At 39.7% G+C, this 27,854-nt stretch overlaps 3 protein-coding genes and 1 non-coding gene across 7 annotated transcripts in view; 2 read left to right on the forward strand and 2 right to left on the reverse strand.

Moving 5' to 3' along the window:
- Positions 1 to 432: 432 nt before the first annotated feature.
- Positions 433 to 14,398, reverse strand: LOC121961413 (alpha-protein kinase 3). Of its 3 annotated transcripts, XM_042511432.2 has the most exons (15): positions 14,249 to 14,397; positions 13,655 to 13,768; positions 13,294 to 13,523; positions 11,372 to 11,493; positions 10,904 to 11,021; positions 8,865 to 10,098; positions 4,872 to 6,945; positions 3,822 to 3,969; positions 3,570 to 3,697; positions 3,428 to 3,463; positions 3,067 to 3,341; positions 2,764 to 2,852; positions 2,421 to 2,638; positions 1,698 to 1,746; positions 433 to 1,590 (listed from the first exon to the last, which is right to left on the reverse strand). In XM_042511432.2, exons 3-15 carry the CDS (start codon positions 13,419 to 13,421, stop codon positions 1,275 to 1,277), a joined length of 4,935 nt encoding a protein of 1,644 aa, XP_042367366.2. In that variant the 5' UTR covers positions 13,422 to 13,523; positions 13,655 to 13,768; positions 14,249 to 14,397; the 3' UTR covers positions 433 to 1,274. The 3 variants fall into 3 exon arrangements, with proteins under 3 accessions (XP_042367366.2, XP_042367444.2, XP_087935779.1); XM_042511510.2 differs by lacking the exon at positions 14,249 to 14,397 and having other exon boundaries at positions 13,655 to 14,066; XM_088079653.1 differs by lacking the exons at positions 433 to 1,590; positions 1,698 to 1,746 and having other exon boundaries at positions 2,497 to 2,638; positions 2,764 to 2,800; positions 14,249 to 14,398.
- A 5,392-nt stretch (positions 14,399 to 19,790) lies between these two features.
- cry5 (cryptochrome circadian regulator 5) lies at positions 19,791 to 24,503 on the reverse strand. Of its 2 annotated transcripts, none has more exons than XM_042486009.2 (11): positions 24,346 to 24,503; positions 23,724 to 23,948; positions 23,433 to 23,627; positions 23,225 to 23,343; positions 22,908 to 23,065; positions 21,878 to 22,018; positions 21,570 to 21,737; positions 21,258 to 21,398; positions 20,581 to 20,732; positions 20,273 to 20,493; positions 19,791 to 20,147 (listed from the first exon to the last, which is right to left on the reverse strand). In XM_042486009.2, exons 2-11 carry the CDS (start codon positions 23,936 to 23,938, stop codon positions 20,086 to 20,088), a joined length of 1,572 nt encoding a protein of 523 aa, XP_042341943.2. In that variant the 5' UTR covers positions 23,939 to 23,948; positions 24,346 to 24,503; the 3' UTR covers positions 19,791 to 20,085. The 2 variants fall into 2 exon arrangements, with proteins under 2 accessions (XP_042341943.2, XP_087935787.1); XM_088079661.1 differs by lacking the exon at positions 24,346 to 24,503 and adding an exon at positions 24,209 to 24,323.
- A 273-nt stretch (positions 24,504 to 24,776) lies between these two features.
- On the forward strand, positions 24,777 to 24,848 carry trnah-gug (transfer RNA histidin (anticodon GUG)). Its single transcript has one exon. It is a non-coding gene; the product is annotated as a tRNA-His (tRNA).
- A 1,852-nt stretch (positions 24,849 to 26,700) lies between these two features.
- LOC121961554 (FERM domain-containing protein 5-like) overlaps positions 26,701 to 27,854 on the forward strand; it is an 83,817-nt gene continuing 82,663 nt past the window's right edge. The window contains exon 1 of the mRNA XM_042511629.2: positions 26,701 to 27,155. Coding sequence (XP_042367563.1) covers positions 27,054 to 27,155 — 102 coding nt within the window. The 5' untranslated portion in view covers positions 26,701 to 27,053. The remainder of the gene's footprint in view (positions 27,156 to 27,854) is intronic.

Here is a 27,854-nt window from a genome sequence, read left to right on the forward strand (position 1 = left end):
CATAGAATATTACTTTGCCCTGAACCACTAATTCAAAATAGATCAGCTTTACATCTTTTCTAAAATTCTGATGTAGCTGAATATACCCAATAAATTAAAGTGTTGCCTTGCCAAAATTGTCTGAATGAATCAGCCCAAATATGGCAATCTTTTTCACAGAAATGCTATAAATAATGAGGGCACGTCAGTATGATGACAGAAAGAAAAGTGACGGAGTCCTTTCAGATAATAGGAGTCACTCAGATAACATTGGGTTACTTATCTCTCTTGACAATATATGTGATAATGAGTGACTGCTGATGTCAAATAGACTGAGTGACATAGCTTTCATTACAGTGATTCAACCCACTCCATAATATGCTAATCTCTATTAAGAATGACACTCCAAATTTAAAAAGCACACATCATGCACTTTCACAATATCTCCAAACGTACAAGGCGTAATTATATCTTTTATTTTACAGCCAGTTGCATTCAAAGGTGCAGATTCTGAAAACGCAGTGCAATGTAGAACAGCAAGTAAACATGACAGGTTACAAAAGAAAAACACAGCACCATTTGCCACTGTACAACAGTGTCATGTGTGGCTACATTGGGCTTGAAATGTTACTGAAAAATATGATTTGTTTACTCCAAGCCTTATAAATGTGCTGCACTGTGTATCTGTTATGGTTTTACTTCCATTGACATAATAACTGCTCTACAATCTCACAAGGGAGAGTGACGACAAAAGATTTTTTTTTTTTTTTTTTTGCTTTTACATTGAAAATTACTTAGACTACATAATGCCACTTCAGTTAAAAATTTTTTGTCATGCACATTTGTTCAGTGCAAATAAACTGACCTGAGATTGGGATTCACAATCTGTGACCTACAATGGTGCATCAACTGACAGAATACAAACCCAGGAAAGCTGCTATTCACTAAAACACTGTTTTTTCAAACCTAAGATCGGTTGAATGTAGACTACAATTATCACCACAACACGTGAGGGCATCAATCCACAATAAGTGACAATGGCAAGGAATGGTGGCTGTTAAAATCAAATAGTAAAGTAGTCAGTTTTTTTTTTATTATTTTTTTTTCTCTGGAGGGTTTTTTCTTGAAAAAAGAGGTGTCATCAGCCTACTTTTTTTATCCAGCTCCTCCTGGGCTGTTTTGCTGATACTCAACAGCGAACCATTTCTGGTTTAGGACTTCATCATGGAGAAAATCATTTAATCAGAATACTGTCTTATTGAGAAAATCTTCAAATCTGTCATGTATTAATTTCTCTATTCCATTTTATCAACTTTGGGAGCATCAGCATCTTTTTGTGTAGTGGGTGTCTTTCTGCCATCTGGCTCAGTCTTTCTGGGCAGTCTGGGGCTGACAGAAGCTTTCCGGCCAGTCTGAGGGCTGGAGGAGCCAGCAACCAGTTTCCGTTGAAGTAACGGGCTCCTGGACCCCTTTGGCTTCATTGGTGTCAACAAAGAGTCCATGACTTTTAGTGACCTCAGGCTGAGCAGACCACAGAAGTAGTTACACTGGTGCTGGGAGACAAACTGCTCAAAAACGCTGGGATTCCCTTCCAGTGATAGACCTAGATGCCTGGAGCAACACAACACACAACATGTTGCAGTCAGGATCAGTATAAATGTAAATTACCTGTAAAATTAGGCTTTCACAACATCACAACACAATACAAATATACTGACCCTGTTGATTTGACTGAAATCCCAACATTGGTGATCTTGGTGACAACACCTGCAAAATCACACCACGCAATTACTTTATTTTTAGTTGTTCAGGTAATATATTAAAATGTGACAGCAATGCAGTGAGAAATGTCAGCACAGTAACTCCAGCACTAAAAAAATAAAACAAAAGAAATACCAAATACAAATTCTCATTTCATCATAAATGTTAACAAAACAGAAACAAATGGTGTGTAGCAGACCTCAACGTGCAAGTCTCTTTTCATTTTTAAAAGTCCAGTGTGTAAGATTTAGGGGAATATAATAGCAGAAATTAAATATTTTAAAATATGTACTTTTTCTTTAGTGTATAATCACCTGAAAATAAAAATAACTGTGTTTTCATCACCTTAGAATGAGCTGTTTATATTTACAAAAGGGAGTGGGTTGTTGTCTACAGAGATGGCTATTGCACCACCATGTTTCTATAGTAGCCCAGAATGTACAAACCAAACACTAACGCTAATTACGTTTTCGCATTTTTGTATTTTGGTGTCAGAAAAAAAAATAGATTTTTTAAAATCACAAAACTACTTTATTCACCTTGTCTGTTTGCTTTGGAGAGGAAAGCTCTGCAAATAATTCAGCTCCCGCTAAAAACCTCCTGAACACCTGAAGCTTAAGTTATCAGAGAAAAAGCTGAGGTCACAATAGTAGGTGTGAATGTGATGTTGAAGTGTCTACCTTCTAGCCGAGTGAGTAGAAGATTGCCATTGGTCCACTGAAAGATCCAGTGCTGCAGGGCACAGCACTTCTGCTCCACTTCAGATCCAGACCTCATGTCTATTCTGCCCGTGTCATCCAGGACAGAGTATTTCTGATACACTCCGGTCAGATCAGCTTCCACTGTGGCATAAGGGACAGGGTTTGCTGGTCGATACATCAGGTAAACTGGCATCACCCTGAGTGACAAAGATTGGCATCAAGTGAATTACTTTAAGAGGGCTTAATTGTCCATGTACTTGAAATGATAGAGATGATCAAGAGGATGTTGGCAGTTGATGTGAAGTTAAATGATTGTACTCACTCAAGAGAGGGGCCAAAATGTTCAATCACTCTTGCCTCTGCAGAGAAGATTTTGCAGTATTCACGAGCCAAGTTCTGAATTTTACACTCCTGTATGCAGAGCGTTGGAGGATAGCCAGTAAAGATAAGCTCCACCTACACCAGTGTATTTATTTAATCTTCTTTTGATTAGTGCTGCAGTAATCCTACGTGGGTGGCAGGAATATTACCTGTCTGTAATGCTAGATTTGTAAGTTTATTGGAAGACTTATTTAAACTTAAGATCACACAAGTAAAATTACAAAATCAAAACTTGATTACATACCTGCTTGACAATATCCAAGTTTCTGTCTATTAGGCAGCTGTCTGCTTTGCCTCCATAGGCAATGGGGTTGCGTACTTTAATGATACATGTGTTTCCAGACTCAAACACAGGCTCCAGACCATAGATGACTTTTGCCCTCCAGACTTTATGAGAACAGCCTTCACCAATATGAGATTCCTGCATCATTATACGACCAAAGAATTTGTTACCCCACACGCCAGAATCGGCCACACCCTTGTTGAATATCAGGGGTGTCATTTCAATTTCTTCTCCAACTGCATACACAAGAATGCAAGAATGTCAGTCAGAAAAGCATTTGGGCTTCGACACTGGAAAAACATGATCTAAAATCTATTCTTACCACCAAGGTCCTCACGTAGGGACATTCCAGCCAAGACTGCAGCACAGTGAGAGAGAAGACAGAACGAGACTCGTTATGGCCCAGTAATGTATGGTAAGAAAAAGTTTATTTTAAGCAAAATGTAAGGTAAAAGAGTACATACGATCTTCACTGAGAAGACAGTCTGTGGAGTCCGTCCCATATTCATTTGTGATTGTGCATCCGTAAACACCGGAGTCTTTGCTCGATGCCTGAACAATGGCAAGATTGACCTGAGTTTCATCCCCTGCACTGAAAAACAAACAAATAATGAAAGTAAATTTCTCTTGCTTTATTGGAAGTAATACATTTCTAAAAGTCTATCCAATTTCTTGTGAAACGGCAGATTTATATTAGAGTCAGTCTGGGAACTTACTTCTTTTTAATCTGAGCAATCTTCTCTTCATTTTTGTACCATTTAATTGTCGAGTCACTAAGAACATTGAAGAACTGGCACCACAGTTTCAAGTGTCCAGAGGCGTCTGCAAAGCTTTCTCCTCTGATCTTACGAATAACTTGAGGGGCTGGAAGGAAAGAGAGCCAACACAGACAACATGGTTGAGATAAACACTTTTCAGTGTTCTAAATATTGAGCAACTTTGATGCATTCAGTCTCATACAAACTGTATGTGCTTTGTATGCTGCACAGCAAGGGTTTATTAGCTACAGCCTGTGCATACAAAATATGTAATAGTAAAAGTAATAGGACACCATGCAAACAAGCAAGCGAGCAAACATCACATTGTTTTAGTGTTTTCTTTATAAGATGTCCTAATCTGCTCCGAGTGTCAGCAAACAGGCTAAGCGACATGTCGTTTGTTTGAAAAATCGCTTGTCCCAAGTTTATTTTGATGAAGCTTCATGAACCTCTAACCAATTTTGTAGAATAACAGCCTGCTGTTGTATAGGCTTGGATAGGATCCCTGAATATTGTTGTTGCTTGTGGTGTATCTGAAAACCTTCTTGCGCTACATCCGCTGCATGTTAGGAAGAGGTCTTGCACACACATAGAACTCAGCAGAGTGGAGGGGAGACAGACAGCAGAGAGCTGCAGAGATGACTGCACTCGCTGTCTTGCTGTGTATGAAAGCTGTGTGACAGCTGACAGGCGTGAAATGAAGGATCGGATTGGACTCAATTTAGGTGATACAGATCAATTAAAAAAGGCCTTGATCAGCTCCAATAATAATCATCCCTAATAAACAGGGAATAGTGTCAATCAACAACACACTGTAGTGATTTTAGTGGGAATGCTGTCATTTCTTTAGTGTCCTTTGATTGTATCCTGTAGCGTAATGCACTGTTTATGGTGTGCAACTGGTACACATTTCTGCCACGTTGTCTCATTAATTAACCATGTCTATCAAAGCAACAATTATTTAAGCAACATTTAAAAATACTGTTCCAAACAAAGACTATATTTTACCTTTGAATGGGTCATGCTTGTCTTTCTCTGCTGGTTTCCCTTCAGTTTTGATCTCCTCAGAGGGTGACTGGCTGGATGCTTGGGTCTCAGATGTTGTCTTCCTTCTGTTCAAGAGTGGAGAACGCCTTTCTGTAGGAGGTGCTTGCTCACCAGGGGGCTGAAGTAGAGGTGACCGTCGTGACAAGCTTGGAGATGTAGAAAGGGTCACAGGACTTGTGGAAAGCTTTCTGCCTTCTGTTTGAACTTCCTTTTTCTGAATTTGGTTATCAGTCCATGAAGTGGCCTCTGAGGCCTCCTCAGGTTTGGGCACTAGGATTTTGCGTCTTGCCCCAGAGGCCAGCTCTTGTGGGGTAGCAGAAGGAATGGGAGAAACACTTCTTTTCTTTAACAATGGACTTGCCTCAGGAGTCAGACTGCCTAATGACTCAATCCTTGAAAATTCCACAATTTCCTGCTGAATAATGTGAAAACCGTTCTCCTGTGTATCTATGACAGGTACAGTTTTGGTGGGAAATTTTGTCACATCCTGCAAAGAACTGCTTTTTGTGTCAGGTTTTTCCATTTTGCTTTGATCTAGTGCTGTGGCATTAATTTCACTAATGCTGCTTTCAGTTTTCCTGTTGAGTTTAGTTTCTGGGGTTAACTTCTGTATAACTCCCACATCTTTGCCTTGAACTGGTTCTGCTTTTGCACGCTCCAACACTGTACTATTAAACTCTTGACTGCTAAGTTTTGTGGGCGTCAGTGAAAGTGGAGTCCCAAGTTCTTGACTGACAGTTTCAGATTGAGGTTTTCTGGTCAATTCATCGTCTGGAGTCAAAGAAGGAGAATTGAATTGTGTGAAATTTTCACTCCCAGAAAGGGAAACAACAGGATAATCTTTAAGAGGAATCAGAGTTGATGCTCTGGGTTCCTTGCAAATGTCGACAACACCTTCATTATAGTTTTTGTCACTGCCATGAAGTTCTGCAGTGTGTATTTTGGTACCAGTGTCTATGACAGAGATAGGTGGGATTAGAGGTTTTTGTAATGTCTGAACAGGCGGTGAAGTTGGACCTTGAGATGGACTTTGTTCCTGGTCATTTTTATTTAGTTGATGATAGATCTCCATGAGAGTTTCCCTTATGTTTTTGGGAGGAGTATCTTCAATGCGCATCTCAGTTTTCTCATCCGGTACTGATTTCTTCACTCCTTCGTTTAACTCCTCACGTGTTTCTGACACATTTGTGGTTGGATCTTGTACAAAGCCAGCTGGTATGGTTGTCACTAAATTTGTAAGTGTGGAGTCAAGAGCCCTTATTTGTGATCTCAAAAGTTCAGCTACCGATATGACTTTCGTTACAGGTTTTGTAATTTCCTGAAAGTCTTTGATCGGGAGTTTGGGTACATTTGTGTTTTCTGGAGTTTTTGCCAGGAGTGCTATAGCAGGTTCAATTATAGTTGTCTTCAAATTCTGTAATGCTGTACTTGCTTCTTCTGCCATTTTTGATATATGATCGTTCCTCTCAGTTTCTGTAGAAGATGCATCCGCATTGATAACATCTTTGTCTTTATCTTCTGCACCTTTTGTCTTTTCTGTTTCATTGTGCTCAAGGATATGTACAGCAGCACTTTCGGTCTCCATCTCAAATATCTTCTCATTTGGGGCCACACTGTCAGACTGCAATAATAACTTACCTACCTCGTTACCCTCTACCTTCTCATCCACTTGTATTTTTGTACCCCCAACAGTTTTTATTGCTCTATCAACTTGGCTTTGCTGGGTACTGGAAGAAACGTTACACCCTGGAGAGTTCTCACCAACGCTGGGGCTTTGGAGGGATGACTTCTGTAGGTCTGTAAAAAGGACTGTATGGCTCTCATCTGATCCCCTGGAATGATCCGGTGTGTCCTGTGTCATTTTGCAAATTTCTGCTTGAAGACCACAGTGCAAAGAAGAGGTCTGGATGTCATCTGTTGTGGTCTCTTTCTCTGGTGGAGTCTTTTGTGGTGGTTGCACGTCTGTCTGGTTGGTTGGAAGCTCAAGGCTGACAGGTGCATCATTCCTGTTCATCTTTGTACGGGCCTGTGTAACCTTGGGGCAAGATACAAGCAGAGGTTTCCATGCTGTAAATACTTTTTGTCTTATCCCTGGCTATGCAGGACATGAATAAACACATATAATTTTATAAACAGCAACAGCGTAGCCAGCAACAAACAGGGAACAGAATGGGAAGACCTTGGAACAAAAGGAAATTTATGAACCAGAGATAAAATATAGTGGACAAAAAGCCTTTCCTTCAGCTGTTCTATTTGCAATGTGCACTTGGCTCTCAGTGAGGTTCAAAAGCTTGAAGACATGCCATATTAGTGTTTGAACTCATGTTACTAGATTAGAGAGACTTGTTAACAAATCTTAGGATATATCTTTACATTTAAAGGCATCCATGTTGACATTCATCTTCACCCAGAATCCACATCCAGTGCATTAATCCACACCTGTTTTAGACATCACTTTTTTTGCCATGACAGTGAAAAACTGCACATTAGTGAGATATATCTGGACTGGTATATATACAGTAATAAAACGTGAGAATGGTCCACTGCTCTGCTCCATACGTCTGTGCCAAACAACTATGTTTGTTGAGCATCAAAGTCTAATTGAGCTGAATCCCTGCTTAAATTAGCACGAGAGGTTCCCTGTGTCATGTGTCATAGTATCATGGATGAGACAAGCCATGATATAGCTCAAGGGCCATCTTCTTTTTCATCCCTGTTTTTTCAAAAAGCAACTCAAAATAATTAAAATGAAATATATAATGTAATTAGAAAAGAAACATGCACAGCAATGTCTAATTGCCTATTTCTGCTTGTTTTCTTTCCTTTGTTTCCTTCTATCTCAGACACTGGGAGGCCTATTCACACATACGGTGGCTATTTTATGTTTATGTGTGGCCAGAAAGGAATGCGAATCATTTTAAGAGGTGCTTCAGCTGTGCAGTGTTCAGTCTCAGCTCAGAGTGCCGTCATTATTCAGCCATGCAGTGGGATTCAGGACAGGACGATTGCATAAGCAATGGACAATAAAGAATCACGATCCAAATAGCAAAACAAGTAATAATTTCTGATGTTGCCTAATGACCCCTCATTAGTTCCTTGTAGGACTTACTTGTTATACTTGGCGATTATGCATGTATATTACATCATTAATAAGGTCACTATCAAAACACCCTCCACTCACTTTCACTTTTAAAAGAATCAGTTGGATTTTTGGGGAAATATACTTACACAAAGACTAATACCACTAACAAATCTGTCTGTTAAAGTCCATCTGATATGAAAATGCTTTTTTTGGTCTGCACTTTATTTGCTTAAAGGCTTCAGTTAGCAGCTGCAACCTTACCCAAGTACTTGAAACAGTGGGGAAGAAACAGCTATCTTGAATCTGTTAAGGTACAAACACCTGTTAAGCCCCTTAATTAACATGCTATATCACATTTGTTAAATCCATACCAAACCTTAGCTGATGAACAAATACATTTAAACGTAACCAGATCAGCTTAGTCTTCACTCAGTCTTAGTGCTAAGCTAAGCTAACCAGATGTTGGCTATTTCTTTAGATTTATCAGACAGACAAGATAGTGGTATCAACCTTCTCATCTAACTCTCCTCAAGAAAGCAAAAAGCATATTTCCTAAACTGGCAAACTTTTACAAAGAGAAAATCTGCATAATCCACGTACCCTACCAATATTACAAAGTGCCAAATTCTAAGTACAGCTCCAACTTTATATGATACTAAATACTGCATCTCTCAGGCCTTGGAACCAACAAAATTAAATGCACTGATTTAATCTACCTGTTGCATCTATCAACATGTGCGTCATTTAATTCTTGTCACACTGCGAGGCATACTTGTAAAAGCTATAAATAGCATCAGGATGCTTGTGTTACTGATGAGGCTTGTGTTGGCAGCACAAAGTACTCATGAGCTCATGCAAGAAGGCACACTCACCTCACTCAGCAACGCTGGCCGAGACACAGCCACATTTTTTTGGCAGGGGTTTGTTTCCCTCCCAGACAGCAGATCTTGAGAACGTTCACATGGACGCTGAGGGGAAGCAGTCTTGCTTTTACACTGTGTGTTCATCGAAGATCCATCAGTGGCAAGATTGGACTTCTCGTCAACATCCATGACTGTAACATGTTCTGTTTTAGAAATGTCCTTCTTTACTATTCTTTGGGGTAGTTGGGATGCTGCTGCAGCACCTAACGGTCGCTTTGTTGAGGCCATGTGAGGACTTTTGTTCTGCGTTCCAAAATTTTGTTCTTTATGTTTGCGTCCCGGTTCCTTCTCATGCTTTGCAGCTTTCTTACCTTCTGTTCCTGACACAGCATGACTTGTAGATGTAAGAGCAACATTGGATACTGAGGCAGGGAGCTGTTCTCTTTTAGAAGGCACAGTTACCTCACTACATACGTTTTCATCCTTTAAAGGCCTTTCAGCAAGCAATACTTCCTCTGTCTCTGATCTCTGATGGTGTTCTGTAATGTTTCTGAAATCTGAATCCACAATTGATGAGCTAGAAATGTTCTCTACTTCCATAAGCTCTTCTGTATTTTCCTTAGACTTTACTGACTCCGTGCAGGCTGGAGATACAATGGTTAAAGTCTCATTTTTTGCCCTTCTCTCCTCAGATGGCCGCTCTCCAGGTGTAATATTGGAAATTTTAATCTTCTTTTTCACAAAGGGAGTTTTCGGCTGCTGTGCAATGAACATCTTCTGGGAAGAGTCATACATGTATGTCCCACTCTTGATACCATTCTCACTGATGGTCTGTCCATTAGTTACAGTAGACACTGCTCCATTAGTGATGGGAATTTGCCTTTCCTCTGATTTTTCCATAGTTGCCACCTGTAACCTGGCCTCAGTCTCTGCAACAACAGCCTGATGACTCTCCTCTTTGCCCTCATCCTCCGTGGAGCTTGGTGGACTGAGAAAAGCCTCCATTGTGGAGCGGCGCTTCCTCTGTGTGCGGTCTGGACTGATGGTTCGTGGTGGCTCCTGGTTTTCTTTACCTTCTGCCTCTCTGCGTTTGTTCTCGGCCTTTTGTTTGATCTTGCCGAAGTAGCGTTGGTGGATCTTGAACTCGTTCATTTCACCCACCTCCAGAACCCCAGAGCAGGACACAATCCCTTTACTGTTGCTGGCTGAGGCCTGGTATATAGCTGCATCCTCCACAGTGCAACTGCAAAGAAAAGTCAATTTATGTTCAAATTATGAGCAAATAGATCCCTGACAAAAACAAGGAAACCTCTTACAAGCTAAACTCTGCTTCGGGGATAAGCCCCTTAATAGGCTAATAGGTTTCCTCAATTTAGACAAGAATGTCAAGGTAGGTTACAGTAGAGTGGACTACTTCAGAGCGGAAAGATTAAGATAATACACTAAAGTTTTGTTGCATCAGAGTGCCCCTTGCTGTCATTTAAAGGAGCTCTTTACCATATTCTGAGCACATGCATGATTCAGAAGTTGCCTGCATACACCTCTCAACATGGCTGAGCTGGCAGCTAGCAAGCTACAGTGCTAACAAAACAAACAGTGCTAAAAGCTTGAACAGTCCTAACAACAGCAAGAGTGCTGACAGAGCTGAGAGAGGCGTTAATGGTGTGGGCGCTACACTTATGCAACAACACCATCCCATTATTAGCTATAACCACAGCACAATTGGCAATAAGGTAGCCAGTGGGATACATTGAACTGCACTAACATGCACATGCTGCTGGACCAGCTACCACAACAAAAGACAGAGAGGCTTAAATTTACAACACACACAGTGGCAGCAACTTCATTCTTTATTCAGGGCACCATCATGCCACTATATCTTTACATTGCAAATAAGTGTTTACTGCTATATTAATGGTCTGAATATTATACGAGTTCCATGAGATTTCTTTATATAAAGTTTTTACATACTAATTTAGTTTGATTTTGGTAAAAAAAAAAAAAAAAGTAAAGTCAGGTGTCATATCAGTGATCCCAAACATACATACTTGTAAATGTGCAGGGAATGGCTTTGTCCATTGCGGAATACTTCATATTTAGGCAGTCCACAGTATCTGTCTAACTGCATATCATCCTTATACCAAAGAACATGAGGAGTTGGGTATCCTGGGGAAAAAAGAAAAAAATGTGGTCTTCACGGCAAACACTTTAAAAGTTAGCAGTTTAGTTTATAATTGCTTCGCTGCTTCAGTATTGCAATTAAATAAAGACTTTGTTTCGTAGGCTATCTGAATATTTTTCAGATTCCGAAGATGCTTGAAACCAGGCATATATCAGGTGTATTTTGAAGATAAATTTGGTGCATTCAGGGTTTTTTTTACGATCTGTTTAAGCATACTACATGGACGGAATTTTCTATAATAACATGTTTCTATAATATACTTCCATTAATCTATAACTATCTGGTGTAAAGCCTTTACAAAGTGTTATTAGACAATGTATTCGGCAGTATTTACCTGTAACCACACAGGAGAACTTCACATTACAATTCTCTGACACAGCTTTTGACTTGAGGGTTGTTTCAAAGAAGGGCTGTGTTTCTTCAGTTAACTGCGCTATCACGCTGCAGAGTGTGCTCCTGTAAGAGAAGAAGGGAACCAGTCAGTCAGGTTGTAAAGTTGTTTTTGTGACTTCAATATTCTTCCATACATGCTGAATTATCATTTTGAGTAGATGAGCAGTATTCAGAATCAAGAGCAAAATTATTGGTTGAACTGAGTCATAAGGCTGCCTAAATTTTTACTTTTTAACATTTTTTTTGGTCAAATCAAACATTTTTCTGTTCAAATATGGGGTGTACATAACATCTGAAAAAATACCAGATGTGTGTTCTTCATTCTTCATATTAAAGCTAATGCAGCTCAATTTCCATTTCTGATTCAAACTTGTAAATTTCTCCAACAACCACCGTACAAATACATGCACATAGTGACTGTGACATCATCCATTGTTTCATAAATAGGATACAAATAATTGTGTGCTGGCTTACCACCAGCTTTGTTGTCTGAAAAAGACTACACAAAATGTGGTCATTTTTAGTTAGAGCCTGTTGAAACTACACTATATATTAAATGTCTTTTATTTCTGTAAACATGTGCTGATAAGTCTAAATGTATGCCTTCATTCACATCCATAACACAAACTAAGATTTGTCCTTACTGACTGTTAAGTGGTTCGTAGAGGCAGTGAAAACAGAAGCTTATCATAAACATTATTAAAAAAAAAAAGAAAAGAATGTGTCTTATGATGTGTCACAGTGGTTTGGCATGTCCTTAGAGGAGGCTAATTAGTCCATTGGAAATCAATTATAAAAATTAAACATATCACCATATATATGTAATAGTTCAAAATAGCATGTGGAAATGTGGAAGAGAAACATTGCATGCATATATTAATAGAAATGAATGTTGGCTTGCACGCATATTATAAGGCCATTAACATGCTGCTTGTGTACATGACGTTCAGTTGATTCATGTCTGGTGATGACAGCCATTTCAGTGTTGGGTCAGCGCACAGTTACTGTTGCATGTTACTTGTGATTAAGCAAACAAAACATGACAGAAATAATAAAGACAGTCACTTAAATAATTACACTGTGTACACTGTATGGCTTGCAGCATGCACTGCTATTTATTTGTTTAGCACATTTTTAAACTAAAAATGTTTCAGTTTTGCAGGAATTATGAGCATTTCCTGTCTTTTTAGTGCACTTGTCACAACTTTGCACTGAAAACAATACCCATGTCCACTGCCACAAAATTATCCTCATCCATCATATTGCTGTGATACACATTTTTCTCAAGTGAATCACACGAGCAATAATTTTGTTAATGGCCAACAAAGAATGACAAAAAAGTATATATATCAAAAGTCTAATATTCTTTATATTCCAAGAAGGCAATAATGCAGCAGATCATCCTTGTATCAAATTATTTGCAGGGAAGGGTACAGGAACAAAATCAGGGCAGTATTGAACATTTTCTGTAGCATCCATAGCTAGTTGTTGTTGTTGTTGTAAAGACTGCTGCCCTGTGCCACTGGCCATAAGAATATATGTGTCTCAAAAGACCTATTCCTATGAGCTGAGGTATCATTAAAGTGAAACCTCAAGTAAAACCCTTCTGTTTCATGAGCAAATCTTTCCACGCATAAGCTGTTGTGCTTGTGGTGAAATGGGGCCCATGCTGCATAACTGAGATGCTGCTCTTAATCAAGAGTTTATTTAAACTCTAGTGACCATGGCAACAAACAATATGGCATAATAATATGCTACACGCGTCCATCCCAGGTTTGTAAAATATTAATGTTGAAAGAATGTGGGCCCAAGAGTGATTTTAAACAGGTTGCACAGCACACTGAGTTAGTGTTGAAGCCGTACCTGTTCTCCGGCCTCACATTAGAGAGATAGCTGCAACCAGTAGGCCGGCTATTCCCACTGTCATCCTCCCCATTACTGGATCTTCCATTGCCAAAAGATGAACGTGTCGTCATCCTGCGTGAACCCATTTTCCACCAAATAAAAGAATACTCAGTAGGAAAAAAATGCTCTCCAGAAGAAAAAAAGTGTTATCGCTTATTTATGTGGCTTTCCAAAGAAATTAGTGAGAGCTGAAAGAGAACAAAGAAGGAAAACATGAACATTAGAAAGAGATGCCATTTAACACACTTCTTTAAAATGCTGCCCTACGCAATAATTACATAAACAACATTCAGCAGTCCATTTTATGCCGTTAACTCACCATTCACAAGTTTCTCTCCCTCCTTTGACAGATTCCCTGCAGCTCTGACTTCAGGCACTGCAATTTCCAATCAAACATGAGCATGCGTAGGCTGCTGGACTATTTATAGTTGGCCTGCAAATAGGCACAAGAGCACATCACTCTTTCCAAAACTTGTGTATGTACCATTTTATTAAAAAACAAAAGAAAGAAAGAAGAAAAAAGCTGTGTATGATACAATCTGTATAGCAACAACAAAATCCTGTTGAAGAAGAAAAGTCCACAATAAATCCATGTCAAATACAAGGTCATCCCAAGTTAGGTAGTTCCCCTAAAAGGAGGTGCGGGATTAAAAAACAGTGTGAAGGGGTTTTCTTTTGTGTTTCCGATGGATTACATGCCCTGAGAGAAGAGAAGAAACACTTGTGTGCTCAATAGCTGGCTGCTCTTCACCTCAAAGTTTCAGCTCTGTGTACAGGCTGTAGTAAAAATCATATGAGCCTGTCAATCAGGGCAATGACGCAATCACTTTTAAGATTCATCTGAGCAGTACATTCTCTCCAAACATCCAGTTACACAGTGTTACTTTCCAAACATAAAAGTGACTATAATTACCTCTGTTTGGGCCCCCACAAAAAATGGCCCATTTGTTCTTCAGAATCATCTCATTTTTAAAAGGATAAAAGTGTATTTTTATAATTTATTATTATATAAAATGGTGAAGCCTACCAAGCTCTCTGGCATGCATTGTCTACTGAGTGACAATTGCTCCAGATCCCCAGAGGAAACGCAGTAGGAATAGAACAGCCTTATATAGACAGATCCCACTGACTGCCAACAAGCTATGGGCTCTTATCTTTACACAAGCATGCACACACAGACACACACACACAGACACACAGACACACACACACACACACACACACACACCAGTTACTTGAAATTTAATGATTTTTTTTTATTTTTAAACTTTTTGGAAGGTGTCGATTTTGTTTAGCAAGCTTCATACTATCATCACCAAAGAAATACTAAGTAAAGTAATACTTCACCCTCGCAAATGACCATTTGTATATCAATCACACCGTTTTTTGTTGAAGAAAACTGTTTTTCTGGAATGCCTCCATGGCAAATAAAGATTCCGAAAACAGAAAATTCCTGATGAATCAAAGTTAAAGGATCAGCATATTTCAAAATAGCCATTTGCAAACTCTCACACAACTTGTGCAATATAATCCGATTATCATTTATTCAGTCATATGCTTGGTACTTTCCAAAAAGACAGCCCTCTCTGGTGGGAAACTGAATTAAAAGCGAAACACATGATTTTTCCAAAGCCAGACTAACAAAAATAGTAATTTTATCTTGCTGAACACAGGAGCTACTGGCCTTACTTAGTTTGTGTTCTTGTGTGACTTTGTTTATTTTAGTTCCGATTCACTGAAGGATGTTCTGATATAGTTTTGCTGTTGGTAAGTTTGGACCGCAGTAAACTTAAACTTATCAAGATTTTTCTCTGTTTTTTATATTCTTTGGAGGCATGCTAGTAAAACAAGTTTTCGTCACAGATTCAACGTTACATGAGGTGAGTAAGTGATATACAAATGCCCATTTTGGGGGTGAAGTATTACTTTTAGTGAAAAGTTAATCAACATGTGCATTGAAAACTATAATTAGAATCACATTTACATATATTTTACCTTCACCTTGAACTTCCTCTTTGCATGGTAAACAAACTGTAAACTAATCTTCTTTGCACTGAGGGCAACTGGCACAGCACAACTATGAATTACAGCTTCCTGAGTGTGTTAGCTCTAAATCAAGTTCAAGGATATCAATCCAAATTTTCTCTCATGTTGCCACGTACACTCATCATATTACACATGCCTATGTGCTCTCTGTATATATCTTTTTTTTGTTCCATCCAATGTAGCCCTCCGTAACTCCCACACCTTCCACTTTTCTCACCAGGGCGGTGACACGAAGACTCAACTTAACGACCAAGATCAACTGAAGAATTTAATTTCAGAATATGAGGAAAAATCAGACAACATGTAAACATTTTTAGTAAAAATGACAGACATAACCCCTAAAAATTGACATACACTTTGGTATTTCAGCTCCATAAAAAACTCCTGTACACATATGCGCATACATACTGCAGTGATAGATGTGTACAGTCAGCAGAGTCTTGTGTGTGAGGTGCTGGAAAACACAGTTGTCTCAGCATGGTCTGGATGTTCTGGACGAGGTGTGTGCAGAAAGATCAAAGCACAGCAGGGTGTGGAAACACAGGCCAGGAGACTCTGTCATGTGACTTCATCTGACAGTGATCCCCCCTTAAGCATGTTACCCAACAGCAAAGAGGGATTTCCTGATGCTGAACCATATATATGAGGAAAAAAGTGCAATTTTGTTGTTACACAGAATCTGGAAGAGACCTGCGTTTCTGCTTGTAAAGATTAAGAGATTCTTCAGATGTTCTGACTTTAGCAGACATCCAAATGTTTCTTTTCCGGGAAGTTTTGTTAACATGTACTTTGGCCAACCACATCACATTACGCCAATTTTGTCAATGTTTTAACAATTCCTCTCCAAATCTGAATTCAGCTGGGGTCTGTTGGGGGCATGATTTCAACATTGCATGCCCATTGCCTCATGCTTTGCTATGTATAGCACTTCTCAAAATCCTGTTGTGGCTTAGTCTGGCAGATTTATTGACAAGGGCTACAGATGATGATCACTGAGATCACTACCCCTGGCTTTGTTGATACCATTATCTGTCTTTTGCAAACATAATTGTGGACTGTCAGCAATAGAAGGAGGTCACTGCAGGGCAAATGTGAATTATTATACTCAGTTATTAGAACCAGAGTGTTAATGGACAAGCCCAGGTCTGTTGTTCACGATTTTGTACAGAGATATGTGTGTGTGTGTGTGCGTGCGTGCGTGCACGCACTGTATGAGATAGGGATAGACCAAAAGGTATGAAGCAGGTCTGACAACTATCAGCTCTTTAGTTTCACTGTGGCATTTATTTGTCAGCTCTAATAAATAGTGACCTTTCGGCGTGTGATCATGAACCGTTCACTCACAACTTCCTCTTGCCTCTTGCTCTTTCTCCAGTTATAATGTCTTTAATACGACTCAAAAAAATTAAAAATGAAGTCTTTGCAGAAATCAGGCTTTTTTGGTTAGTTTTAGTGTGTCCTTGTCCTCCCACACAATGTCAGCAAATATGAATGTCAATGTAGTTAAATGTTTCTGTGCAATTAAACAGTCACAATGTTTTTGTTATGAACAGGTGCTGCCTGTGACTTTTCAGCAGGTAAAATAACCTCACAATGGGTGCCCGTGTTCACTGATGGAGATTTAAGAGAGTCTATTGTTTGTAAGCTAACATCGAAGCATAAAATCAGAATGGCCGTGTTTACTGTGTTGTGGTATTCTGTTCAGAATGTTTTATCAGGAGATGAACTGCTTTAAATGATTAAGTATTGGCCAATATTTTCCCCTCTTGCTTGGTTCTGTCAGTGATTGAGTGCAGATTATTTTGTAATGACAGTTGCTGAAAATCATTTCTCCTGAATTATGCCCCTCATGGACTTAAAAGAGCCCTTGCATTTTTTTATGGCTGGGGATTTGGTGGTTAAAAAAAAAAACCCAAAAACTTAAGACTGGATTTTCTCAGTTCTTCAAACTGGTATTGGTATTGTAGAAAAGTTGGAATGGACTGTTGCTGCCAGTTGAGTAAGGTTATGTGTCAGCAAGAATATGGCGGTGTGATGTGTATCATGATGCAGGGGTTATGATGAAAGATTTTGCTACATACACTACAATATATTGCAATACTAAGCAAGGCAATATATTGCAATTTTCCTTTAATCTAATCTTGTATGTTGTTCGAGTAGACAAAAACATACCACCATATGCATAAAATCTGAGTAAAAATGTTTGAATTTATCCATGTAGCATGCTATATCATTCTGGTGAATTTTCATGCAACAATTTGGGCCTTTTTTGTATGCATTTACGGTATAAATGTCTTCAATTTTGTCATAATATGTGTTCTCCACTCCTTTATATTTTTATGGGTGGGGGGGTGGGGGCAGATGCACATGCTCTAAATATTGATAGGGGGCTGGTCTCCTGTGTTCCCCTGTGTTCCCCCTAACCCCTGAAATCTACACCTACGGAGTGAACATATCAGTAAAAAAATAAAAGTGTTTGCATGATCCTTGCAGGGTGTAGACAAACTGCAACAAATCCTTGCATGTAGACTATTAATTATTAAAAATCAATAGCATTTTTGTATCACAAAACATAATATCAGTGTACTTGGTCTATATATTCTGACACCCCTACTGTGGAGCAAATAAACTCCTGAGATAAATCACTACTATTTAAGCTCCATGAAGCGCCAGCTGCATGGGAACAGGCTGTTCTAGTCCAACTGGGATATTACAGCACCCAGATCCAAGATGGTGTGAGTTCTGAGGTGTCAACACGGACAGACGGGGGGACGGGCACACCGGTGGATAAACATGGGGTGGAGGCAGTTATAGATGGAATATTGATCACAGATTAATGATTTTTCTGGGTCTGGATTTAACATGTTCATAATACCAAAACTGCAGAATATACTGTATACTGGTATACTGACTTTAAGACCATTGTCTCTCATAACAGTCTGTATTAGAGGAAAAAAATCATATAAATCTGTGATCAACTTAGTGATTTCAGACCTGCATGTCTCTGGCCAGTTTACTGGGAGGGTGACCCGGTGCCAAACGTACCCCCCCGACACCCTCCCACATGCCCGCACAGTTGGACAGCCGGTTGTTTTGATGTTTGACAGGTCTCTGTGGAAACTGAGCTTGGCTTTGTACAGCCGTCTGGCGTGTTGCTGAGGTTGTGACATCATCTTCTCGATATTCACACCAGTGTCAGCTCCAAGGAAGCAGAAACAGGAGAAGACTTGACCTCCAAGGACAGCTGTGTGCCCCTCACAGTCTCACGCACATCACCACTCTACGTAGCACTGCACTGCTCACACCGCCTTCAGCCAATCACATGCACAGACCACACACATACAGCACGTCGGCCTATACGGACTAATGAGCCTTCATTTGTATGGCAGAATACGCCTGATTAGAGCTGATGGCCATGATGAAAGAGATACATTTCTGTATTTTATTCACCATTTTAAGAATGAACAAGCTGAAAAATGAATTTCTTACTTCATAAATGACATTTTTATTTGGATTTGCTGCACTGAAGGTAAAATTGAAATTTATGTGCAACAGCTCACAACTTAGACATTGAAAATGAAACAAATATATATATTATGAAAAACATGAAATAATATCACTTTTGATGTCATCACTTGCATAAGGACGTGGGTTTTGTTTCAATATTGAGGGGTTTGCAGTTTTATGCTTAATTTTCTAATTTCTTTTGAGTTTTGATGTACTAATTTGTGCCTTTTCTACATTAATTATAGTGTACTTGTATTTAATTTTGTCAAAATAAAAAGCATTTGCTACTTCCTCATTATTCTGTGAGGACAAATGCACTTTCTAAATATTGAGTAGGACATGGAGCCTCTGTCCATCCATGACATCTGCACAAATGCTCTTACAGGTTAGTCCTGATGTGTCATTGTTTGGTATGAAAGTTTTAGTACTTTTCTGTACACCGTTAGTTTTGTGGTCAAAAATAAAACTCAGATTAGTTTTGACCATATTCTGCTGAGTGTGTTCATCTCAACATTGTATTTTGTTTTACTGACATATGTATTCATGTATATTTTAAAACTAACTTGGTCCCTTAAGCTCGGCCAATAAACTCAGTGAATACTGAAGTACACTGCAGAGCAAAGTGAGATTGTTCTGCTAGTGGACTTGCATTGCCCTCTAGTGGTAAAAGTGAAAGCTCCAAAGGCTGTATGCTGCTCTGAGATGCAAAAAGACACATTATCATTTGACTGCTTCACAATAAACACAGGAAAAACTACTAAAAATTTGCCAGCATGCCATGCTATATACACTGAATATTTAGCAAAGGTTCATTTTCTTAGGTCCAACAGTAAGGCATTTTATCATAAAACTTGTGAAGCAGACAAAATCTATCTAACAACAAACTGCACCTTCAAACAAGATTAGATAATCAACCTTTAAAAAATGTAATATCATCTATGTTTAAGAAACAATATAGATACAATGCAACAAATTACAATATAAAAAATAAAAATAAAAACAGTACTCAAAATACAAAATGGTAACCATGAAGGGTGTACTAAAAAGACGTGGACTTAGTGGACTGCCTGCATACATTTATGAGACAAGTCTCTAGCTTCCGGTCCAGACAGCATTCACCCCGTATATCTTTAGTAACTTGCAATGAACATCCATTCATTGCACAATAACTCTTACTTTGCATCCATTTGAGTACCATTACATTGTTTTGTTTTTCTTCTTCAGCATGTCAACGACAGATGGAGCCTTGCGCTTTACACCTACAATGAAAACATAAGGAGAAGTTTTTAAGAAATGGGATATTCTGGTAAGACTTCAACAGAAAAGGGATAAAAATGAGATAAACATGAGAAAACATTAGAAGAGTGTAACTCTGTTGCAATACCTTGCTTTTTGCTGGGTGATTCAGCAGGGTCGCTGTTCCTCTTGGAATAAGCTAACTTCATCCTCTGAATGTTCTTCTTGCTGATCACTTCATGCTGGACAATGGGATGGGGGTAGTCTTTACCCACAATGCATCCTGCTGCCTGCTGGACACTGCGGGGAGCTTTCCAGGGCTCATAGATATACTGGGCTGGGAACTTTTTTAGAAGAGGAAGGTACTTTCTGTAAAGAAGAGTGGAGGCACGGTTACTTCATATTAGCACATGTATTATTTGTGATAGCTTGAGCTTGTAAGGTTTGTGATCTTACTTGATGTAGTCTCCATTTTTGTCAGTCTTCTTGCCAAATGCGACAGGGGAGTAAACCCTGAAGAACTGGTGGAAGAAGGTACTTGCTGAAAGCCACTGCCAGTTTCCAGCATTCAGAGCCCAGTCGCCGTCCAATAAAAGCTCCTCGAACACCTTCAGGTGCAGTGAATCAAATGTTCAAAGAGCTCTCCAGAGATTTTGCATTGCATTCGCAAACTTGTCTGACTCACGATGAAGGGGTAAAAAAAGGTTCAAAATCTATGCAGCATAAAAAAGAGATGTTGGCATTTGTATTCCATGCATTCCTCTTCTTTGTCAAAACCTGGCACCTGCATTACCCACAATGCAACTTGATGCAGCAGATGCGATTCACGTTCTAACTATAACCAACTTTTTTTGATCATTTAAATTGTTAATATCAGTACTTTGTAATGTTTTGCAGCAACAAACAGCTTCATATCAAATCTGACGATATGTATTTAAAGTTAGTCTGGTTAGAAGGAATTATTGTTCTGATATTCTTTTGCAAAGCCACTTTAACAGGACTTTAACATAGTGAGGTGTTATTTTGAAGTTGTCTATCACATACTGTAAACTGCACTGTTTTGTTCTTTGATAAAGACAGTATCAAGCTTAACGTTATCTACAGCAACAATAATGACAATTTCATTGACGCACCTTCTGCCCTTCTTCCCAGCTGATCCACAGGTCTCCCCTGGTGAGAAAACAAGCGACAGCATGTCTGGCCAGGTGGTGGATCCAGCCCTCCTGCCTCAGCTGAGTCATGATGGCATCGATGAAGGGGAAACCGGTCCGAGCCTTAAGGAAACACAGAACATCCACGGTTACAGGAAATATGATGATCCAGAAAATTATATGATTTCTAATTAACAACAATGATACTGAGTTATCATTTGAAAATCTTCAAGCAGCATAATTTCCCTTCTTTTCAATCATTTATATTTGAAATAATTTTAAAGGGCTCAGCACCTCTTTCCATGCAGCCAGATAATCAGGGTTTGTGTCCCAGTCCACCTGGGTACATACAGGGTTGCCCTCCATCTTGTTAAAGTTCGGGATACCCACACTAGCGGTGTAGAAAAACTCTCTCCACAGTAGCTGGCCATGCAGGGACACTGGAGGATCTGAGTGCTTCTTCTGCAAGAGCCACATAAACACATCATTCAGAATTCACAGCTTTAATCAACATTTTGCCCTTTTTTATAGTTGAAATGTATTAAACTTTAAGGAAAGTATTGCAAACAATTGAAAAACTGAGTTGCGTTGGCAGCACTCACCCCCTGATAGACATGTGTCAGCCTCCACCAGAAGGTGCGTGCAGACAGGCAGCCGAAAGTGACATATGGACTGAGGACAGTGGTGCTGGGGCTCAAAGAGTTCGGAGAAGTCTGCGGCTTCTCAAAGCTACACACCCATGCCTGTAACAAGAAAACAGAGGAAGCAATGTAAATCCATCTGAAAACCCCACTCAAGATTGGGTAGCTGAAATGGGAAAGGTTGCCAAGACTGAAAAAAGTCATATAGGAATTGTAATACAGCAGAAAAAAAACGTGTGCTGCAGTTGGGAAGGTATACTGCCTTTATAAGAACTCAAAAGTAAGGAGAAGGTAAAGGAAATTGTATTTCATTCTTTATTTTTCTGTGTATCTGACTTCTATGCAGCCACATTATTGATTTATTGACTTGCTGTTTGTCCTTGTTGTTCTTGGGGTTGCATGACCCCTGAAACTTTGTCAAGATTACTAACAGACATCACTGATGTAAAGTTATCAAGGAAATTTTGATACATCAATCTATGTTAAAATGATACATTTTAAAATTGTGTCTTCAACGTCAAACTTTAATATTTATTTCACATTTAAATGATATAAATCAAGGTAAAAATGAAGCTCATTTTCATTTTTTAATTTGATTTTTTGTGTAAAGACAGCAAAAGAAGGAGCATTTTTAAATAAGGCATCTTAATCATGAAAGCACAAACATATGCATAAATAAACAATGTAAAGACACTATGATTGACTGCATTGGGTTTGAAGTTTGTCTCCGACAGTCTCTAACTATATGCGTTTCTGTCATAACATCAAAGCGTTAAATAACAAAGGAGAGGCTGTTATTGTCAGTTTGGATGCTAGTTTAAAATAATTCTCCACTCAGTTGGATTTTCTTAGATGTTGTCATATGTCACAAGACACATAACAATAAGACCTAAAATAATCTTATTTCATTGTATCCCAGCAGCAATGTTCAGTGTCAAAAACTCTTCAAGCATGTAGAGAGAAAGAATATATGTTTGTGATGTTGAAATACCGTTCTTTCCATATGTTCATCTAGTCTCCTCAGCGCCTCTTGTTCTCCCCCAGGGAACGGCTCCTCTTCAAGACCTGCAGTGTCCGAGTGGCCGAGCTCCTCCAGCTTAGGGATCCCGTATTTTTTCTCATGGTTTTCTGAACAAGGCGTCTTTACATCTGTGACAGAAGAAATGTCAGTTAACCACTGCGTATAGGTCTTAGACTTGCATGTTATCTTTGGAGAAACTTTTAATAATTACATTCATTGGTTTTTGTGTTATTTTCCATTTAGGCATTCTGATAATTCACTGGCATGACCCAGTTTGTTTGCAGTACCTTTCAAATCTTCCATGGTTGGAGCAGGAATGGGTTTCTTAGGGGGACCGAGAGTCTTCACTATTGCCTGCATACGGTTATAAGTAAGGGGAGCCTTCCCATTGTTTTCCTCAATTATCCTATACAGTAAAAGAAACAATTGCATTGAATTTAAGTAAGACTGTAACAATATCTGAATGTCACGATGTGTGTGCATATTGAATAATACCTTTCTATATCATAAAGAGTGTGTGAGATTTTGTAAATGACTTCGACTCCATGTTCTCTGGCCAGCATGGTCACCGTTTTGTCCCGGCTCAGACTGTAAGGCTCTGTGTCGTACTCGTAGGTCAGCTTTGTTACTTTCCAGTTGTCGAACAGTTTGGGGAAGACTTCCTCAGGCTTCCCTCTCACAACAAACAACCTAAAGGAATCAAACACACCATAAAATAAAAATATGTATCTATGCTTTTAACTTTCGTGCCATTCAATATTTCTGAATGTGACCTTATGTCTTTACCTTGAGTTCAGCTTCCTGAGGCTGCAGTCCAGGTCTTTCAGGGCTCCTATGAGAAACCTCCAGCGGTTGATACCCACTAGGGTTTTGTTGTGGAGTTGAGGGTCAAGGATGAACACAGGGTACAGCTCCTTACAGTCCCTCAGAGCAGCCATGAGGGCTGGGTTATCATGCAGCCGGAGTCCCTTGCGGAACCAGTGAATACATGTATGTGCCATGACTGTGAACCTGGGAACACAACAATAGCAGACATTTCTTTATTCCAAAAAAAGGGGGTGGATGGACATAGTGACTCAGACATTACATGACATGCTGAACAGAGTGAAAGCTAGATTTTCAGACCAACGTAAAGTGCAGAACATGTTCAAACAGTGTAGTAAGAAACAATACGAGCTGAAACCTTAAACAATAAAACACAGTTAAGTTGCACAGAACTGCTTGAAATGAATACATTTGGAAGTTAAGGGCATCTACTTCTGTTCATGCACCTATTTCTCAGATCAACAAGACGACACAAATGGATAAGCAATGCGTTGTTTTGTTAAAAACAAAATGTTACTGCGTCGGAGATTGCATGCTCATGTTCATGCTTAATAATGCACAGCTGTGTAGAGAAAAACTTTACCTTTATTGTACTTCCAAATAGTCAGGTCTCTTGTTCGGTGCTGAGAATTTGTTTGGTAACGTGCAAGCTCGCTTGTGTTACAAAACGGGAGGCTTTCCTAAATAAGCCAATCAGAAAAGAGCTGGCACCCACGTGTAACCCCAGCAGTTTGCCAGTTTATACACCAGATGGCACTATAGCTCAAACCATTTCCAAGTTACGTCAGTTAGAAATTATAAAATAAGGTTGTCGTGGGCAGATTCTTGAATGAATATCCGTCCACAGGCTCAGTGGAATCTACGTTTACCATCCACGAGAAAAACAACAGGCAGCACGATGGGTGTATTCTCTCCGTATTTCACTATTACCTCATCTCACAGACTCACTGAGGGCTGGCTCCATTCAACACCCTGCTTTCTGACTGCTCTGATCCCACCAGCCCATCGTAGCTCGCCGTGATCGTATAGTGGTTAGTACTCTGCGTTGTGGCCGCAGCAACCCCGGTTCGAATCCGGGTCACGGCATTGGGGGACAATGTCACGGCAGATGGGTTGTCTTTTAGTATTGAGTATTTCCTGAGTGCTACTGACAGAACCCAGCTTTGGTGCAGGCTGCTGGACTTATACACAGCAGTCGTCTTTTTGCTGCATGAAAAGTCCCAAACATTAAACGACTAAAATGGTTTTAGCGGAGGAATATAAGTAGACTTAGATCTTCAAGAAGTCTACTTCAAGGTAGTCTACGTACACGTTACTTGAGTATTTCGCATTTAATGCAGCTTTGTGCTTCTACTGCCACGCATCACAGGCATATATTGTGCTTTTACTGCATTGCATTTATCTGACAGATACAACAAGCCTAAGAGTTACGTCAGATTCATTTTTTTAAGTCCTCTAGTACAGTGAAAACTTCATGTCTTCAGAATACGTGAATTTCAATTAGATTTTTTTTAAAAAACGAAAGAGTACGTTTTTCTTTATTTTTCATCATTGTATGGTAAATAAACAGTTACAGAAAAGCTGGAAAATGATAACGATTTTATAGACTAAAGTGAATTACTGCAGATTAAACCGACAGTACGTAACGTAGATAAAATACGCACAATATTAAACACGTAGGCCTACACATGCATGCACCAGTAAGCCTAATATTGGTTCAAAAACACGACAATAGTAAAACACCGCAACGGACCATTTTTCTGCTGAATGAGTACTCTTACTTTCGATACTTCAAGAACATTTTGCTGATAATACTTACACACTTGTGCAGTGTGCAGTGAGACGTGCACTTGTATTGGAGTATTTCCACAGTGTGACATTTATACTTTTTAAGTAAAGGATCTAAGTACTGTTAGTTTTTGTCTCCACTTCATTGTCCTTACCGTAAAGCACCACCAGGGGGAAACCCAGTCAAGAAAACCGGAAGTCTTTACTTTTTACAGGTTGACTTAAACTCATCCAGAGGGGACATGTCCCTCTGCAGTAACTATTTGGGATGTAAAACGCACTTGTGACAGCAACTGCTCCCAGAACAGAGACAGGGTTGTTAAACTGGGCTATTTGTTTGTATGTTGGCCAAACTATAGCCTTTAGGCAAGGCATTTAATCCCCATTAGTTTCATTACAGCTCAACCAATGCATTCTGATAGTATGAGGTAGGAAAGGTCTACAGTCTACACTGCTGAATGTGGAGGATAATGCTACCTTTATTGATTGTATCTTTATTGTGCTACATTTTTAATAAAGTAACACGTTTTTGAGTCCAGATTGACTCTTCTGTCAAACTGACCCTGCAGCCTCGTCTAACTGTCATATCAACAGATAGAAACAATGTTTCTGTTTGTGCGACAAGGCTACATATTTGTTATGATGACACGAGGACAGGTAACCAACCTGTGGAGGATACAACGTTACAATTGGTTGCTGCCTTCAAGTTCTGTCGGAAATATCGAGATTAAAGAAAGAGCGCGAGCCATCAAAGTGAAAATGGGAAAATTTGGCTCGTGCTTGGCTACTAAGATGCTACATTTTCATATTGAAGTGATCATGATTACTAGGGTTATTTACATGACATTATGTGCAGCTTTATTTCGACGTGTAAGCTGTTTTAAGTAACCTACGTGTCTCTACTTTGTCAACCTAAAAACCCTATCGTGATCAAATAATAAATATCAATCGTCATTTTTTTCATTAACCTCTGCAGCAACATGTCTGCCCATTATTTGACTTGTGAAACTGAAGCCCCCCACTGTGTTGTTATTCCCAACCATGTGGCTGCAGTCACGACGAACAGTAGCCTATCGGAATTTCGACTCCGGCCGTTGACTCTGTGAAGGCAGCATCATAGTCTCAGCTCGGTTGGCTGACAGACCCGCCACTCACCGGCCTCGGCCCGCCCAGCAAGCATTACAGCGGCATGGCAACGGCGAGGAGACTGGGGGAAGAAGATGTGGTGAGAGGGGACAGTCCGACCGGACCGGAGAGAGTGCAGCAGCAGTAGCACTATTTCCATTCTTCACTGACTGAAGAAACGCACCGTGTGGCACCTCGGCCATTCAGCGCTCACACACCGACAAAACGATGCACCACCGCCGTCGCTCCGCACTGCCGCTGCCGCTGACCAGGTGTTGGACTAAACAACAGGGACGCCGTTAACGTGACAGAAGATCAAACTTGTATGTATGTGCTGTGCGCCCTTGTCCCTGGTCCCGTACACAGACGATCGAGAAGATGCTTAGCCGACTGATGAGCAGCAGCATCAGGAGTCTGGACAGGGAATGCAACTGCACTGTGAGGCTGCTGGACGACTCGGAGTATACCTGCACGATTCAGGTCAGTGGGGACCAACATTTCCTGTTTCTCAAATCACCTTGTTGTGGAAGGACGTGCTGTTGACACGTAAAGGGGCGGTGATCAGGTAAAATTACTTTTCCCCAGCACGTCTGTTGCAAAAAGGTGTCATCTACCTTAACTACACGCAGTGTCAGATTAAATATGTGTGATTGTTGCTGTGTGTTGATGGCCAGGCGTGTGTCACCAGTTGGCTGCATGTGTAGTTGTCGTCAGAGACCATACCTGTGTGGACATGACCTTATGTGGCAAATTCAAGGATTACTGATCAGAAATAGCAAAATAAATCAAAATACAATCTCTTTATTATGCAGATAATTTAAAATCAACTAATGCATGCGTTGGTTTGAACGCATTATGAGGCAAATCCTGATCATCTCATCTTGAACGATCTCAGTGGAGGGCTCAGATGGTTTCTGGATCCTCTGGCTACATGAGGCAAATGGAGGAACAAGAGGTTTTGATCTATAACCAAGGGAGGTTTAACATTGTCTGGTTTTTAATTAGTTTAAATAGATGGTGGCCATATCCTAATTTGTCTTCACAAAGTGTCACAGTCCTCAGTAGTCAGTTTGCCCTTCAGACTGACCCTGGCTTTGACCATGAAGTAACCTGTTTCATTGAGACCAACGGGATTTATTGCCTCTGATAGGTCAAGTAAATTATCAAAAAGCAACATTT

The sequence above is a fragment of the Plectropomus leopardus genome, chromosome 1 (genome assembly GCF_026936395.1).
Source record: "Plectropomus leopardus strain MGB_pleo_1.0 chromosome 1, ASM2693639v1, whole genome shotgun sequence".
NCBI lineage: Eukaryota > Metazoa > Chordata > Actinopteri > Perciformes > Serranidae > Plectropomus > Plectropomus leopardus.

Excerpts from the sequence above, each read along its gene's own strand:
- LOC121961413 (XM_042511432.2), bottom strand. The coding sequence starts at position 13,421 with ATGGGTTCACGCAGGATGACGACACGTTCATCTTTTGGCAATGGAAGA. Across the intron at positions 11,494-13,293 it reads AATGTGAGGCCGGAGAACAG|GAGCACACTCTGCAGCGTGA; the intron begins GTACGGCTTCAA and ends CTTCTCTTACAG. Across the intron at positions 3,698-3,821 it reads ATTGCTCAGATTAAAAAGAA|TGCAGGGGATGAAACTCAGG; the intron begins GTAAGTTCCCAG and ends TTTGTTTTTCAG.
- cry5 (XM_042486009.2), bottom strand. The coding sequence starts at position 23,938 with ATGGCACATACATGTATTCACTGGTTCCGCAAGGGACTCCGGCTGCAT. Across the intron at positions 23,344-23,432 it reads ACTCTTTATGATATAGAAAG|GATAATTGAGGAAAACAATG; the intron begins GTATTATTCAAT and ends TTTACTGTATAG. Across the intron at positions 21,399-21,569 it reads ATCTGGCTGCATGGAAAGAG|GCTCGGACCGGTTTCCCCTT; the intron begins GTGCTGAGCCCT and ends TGTTTCCTTAAG.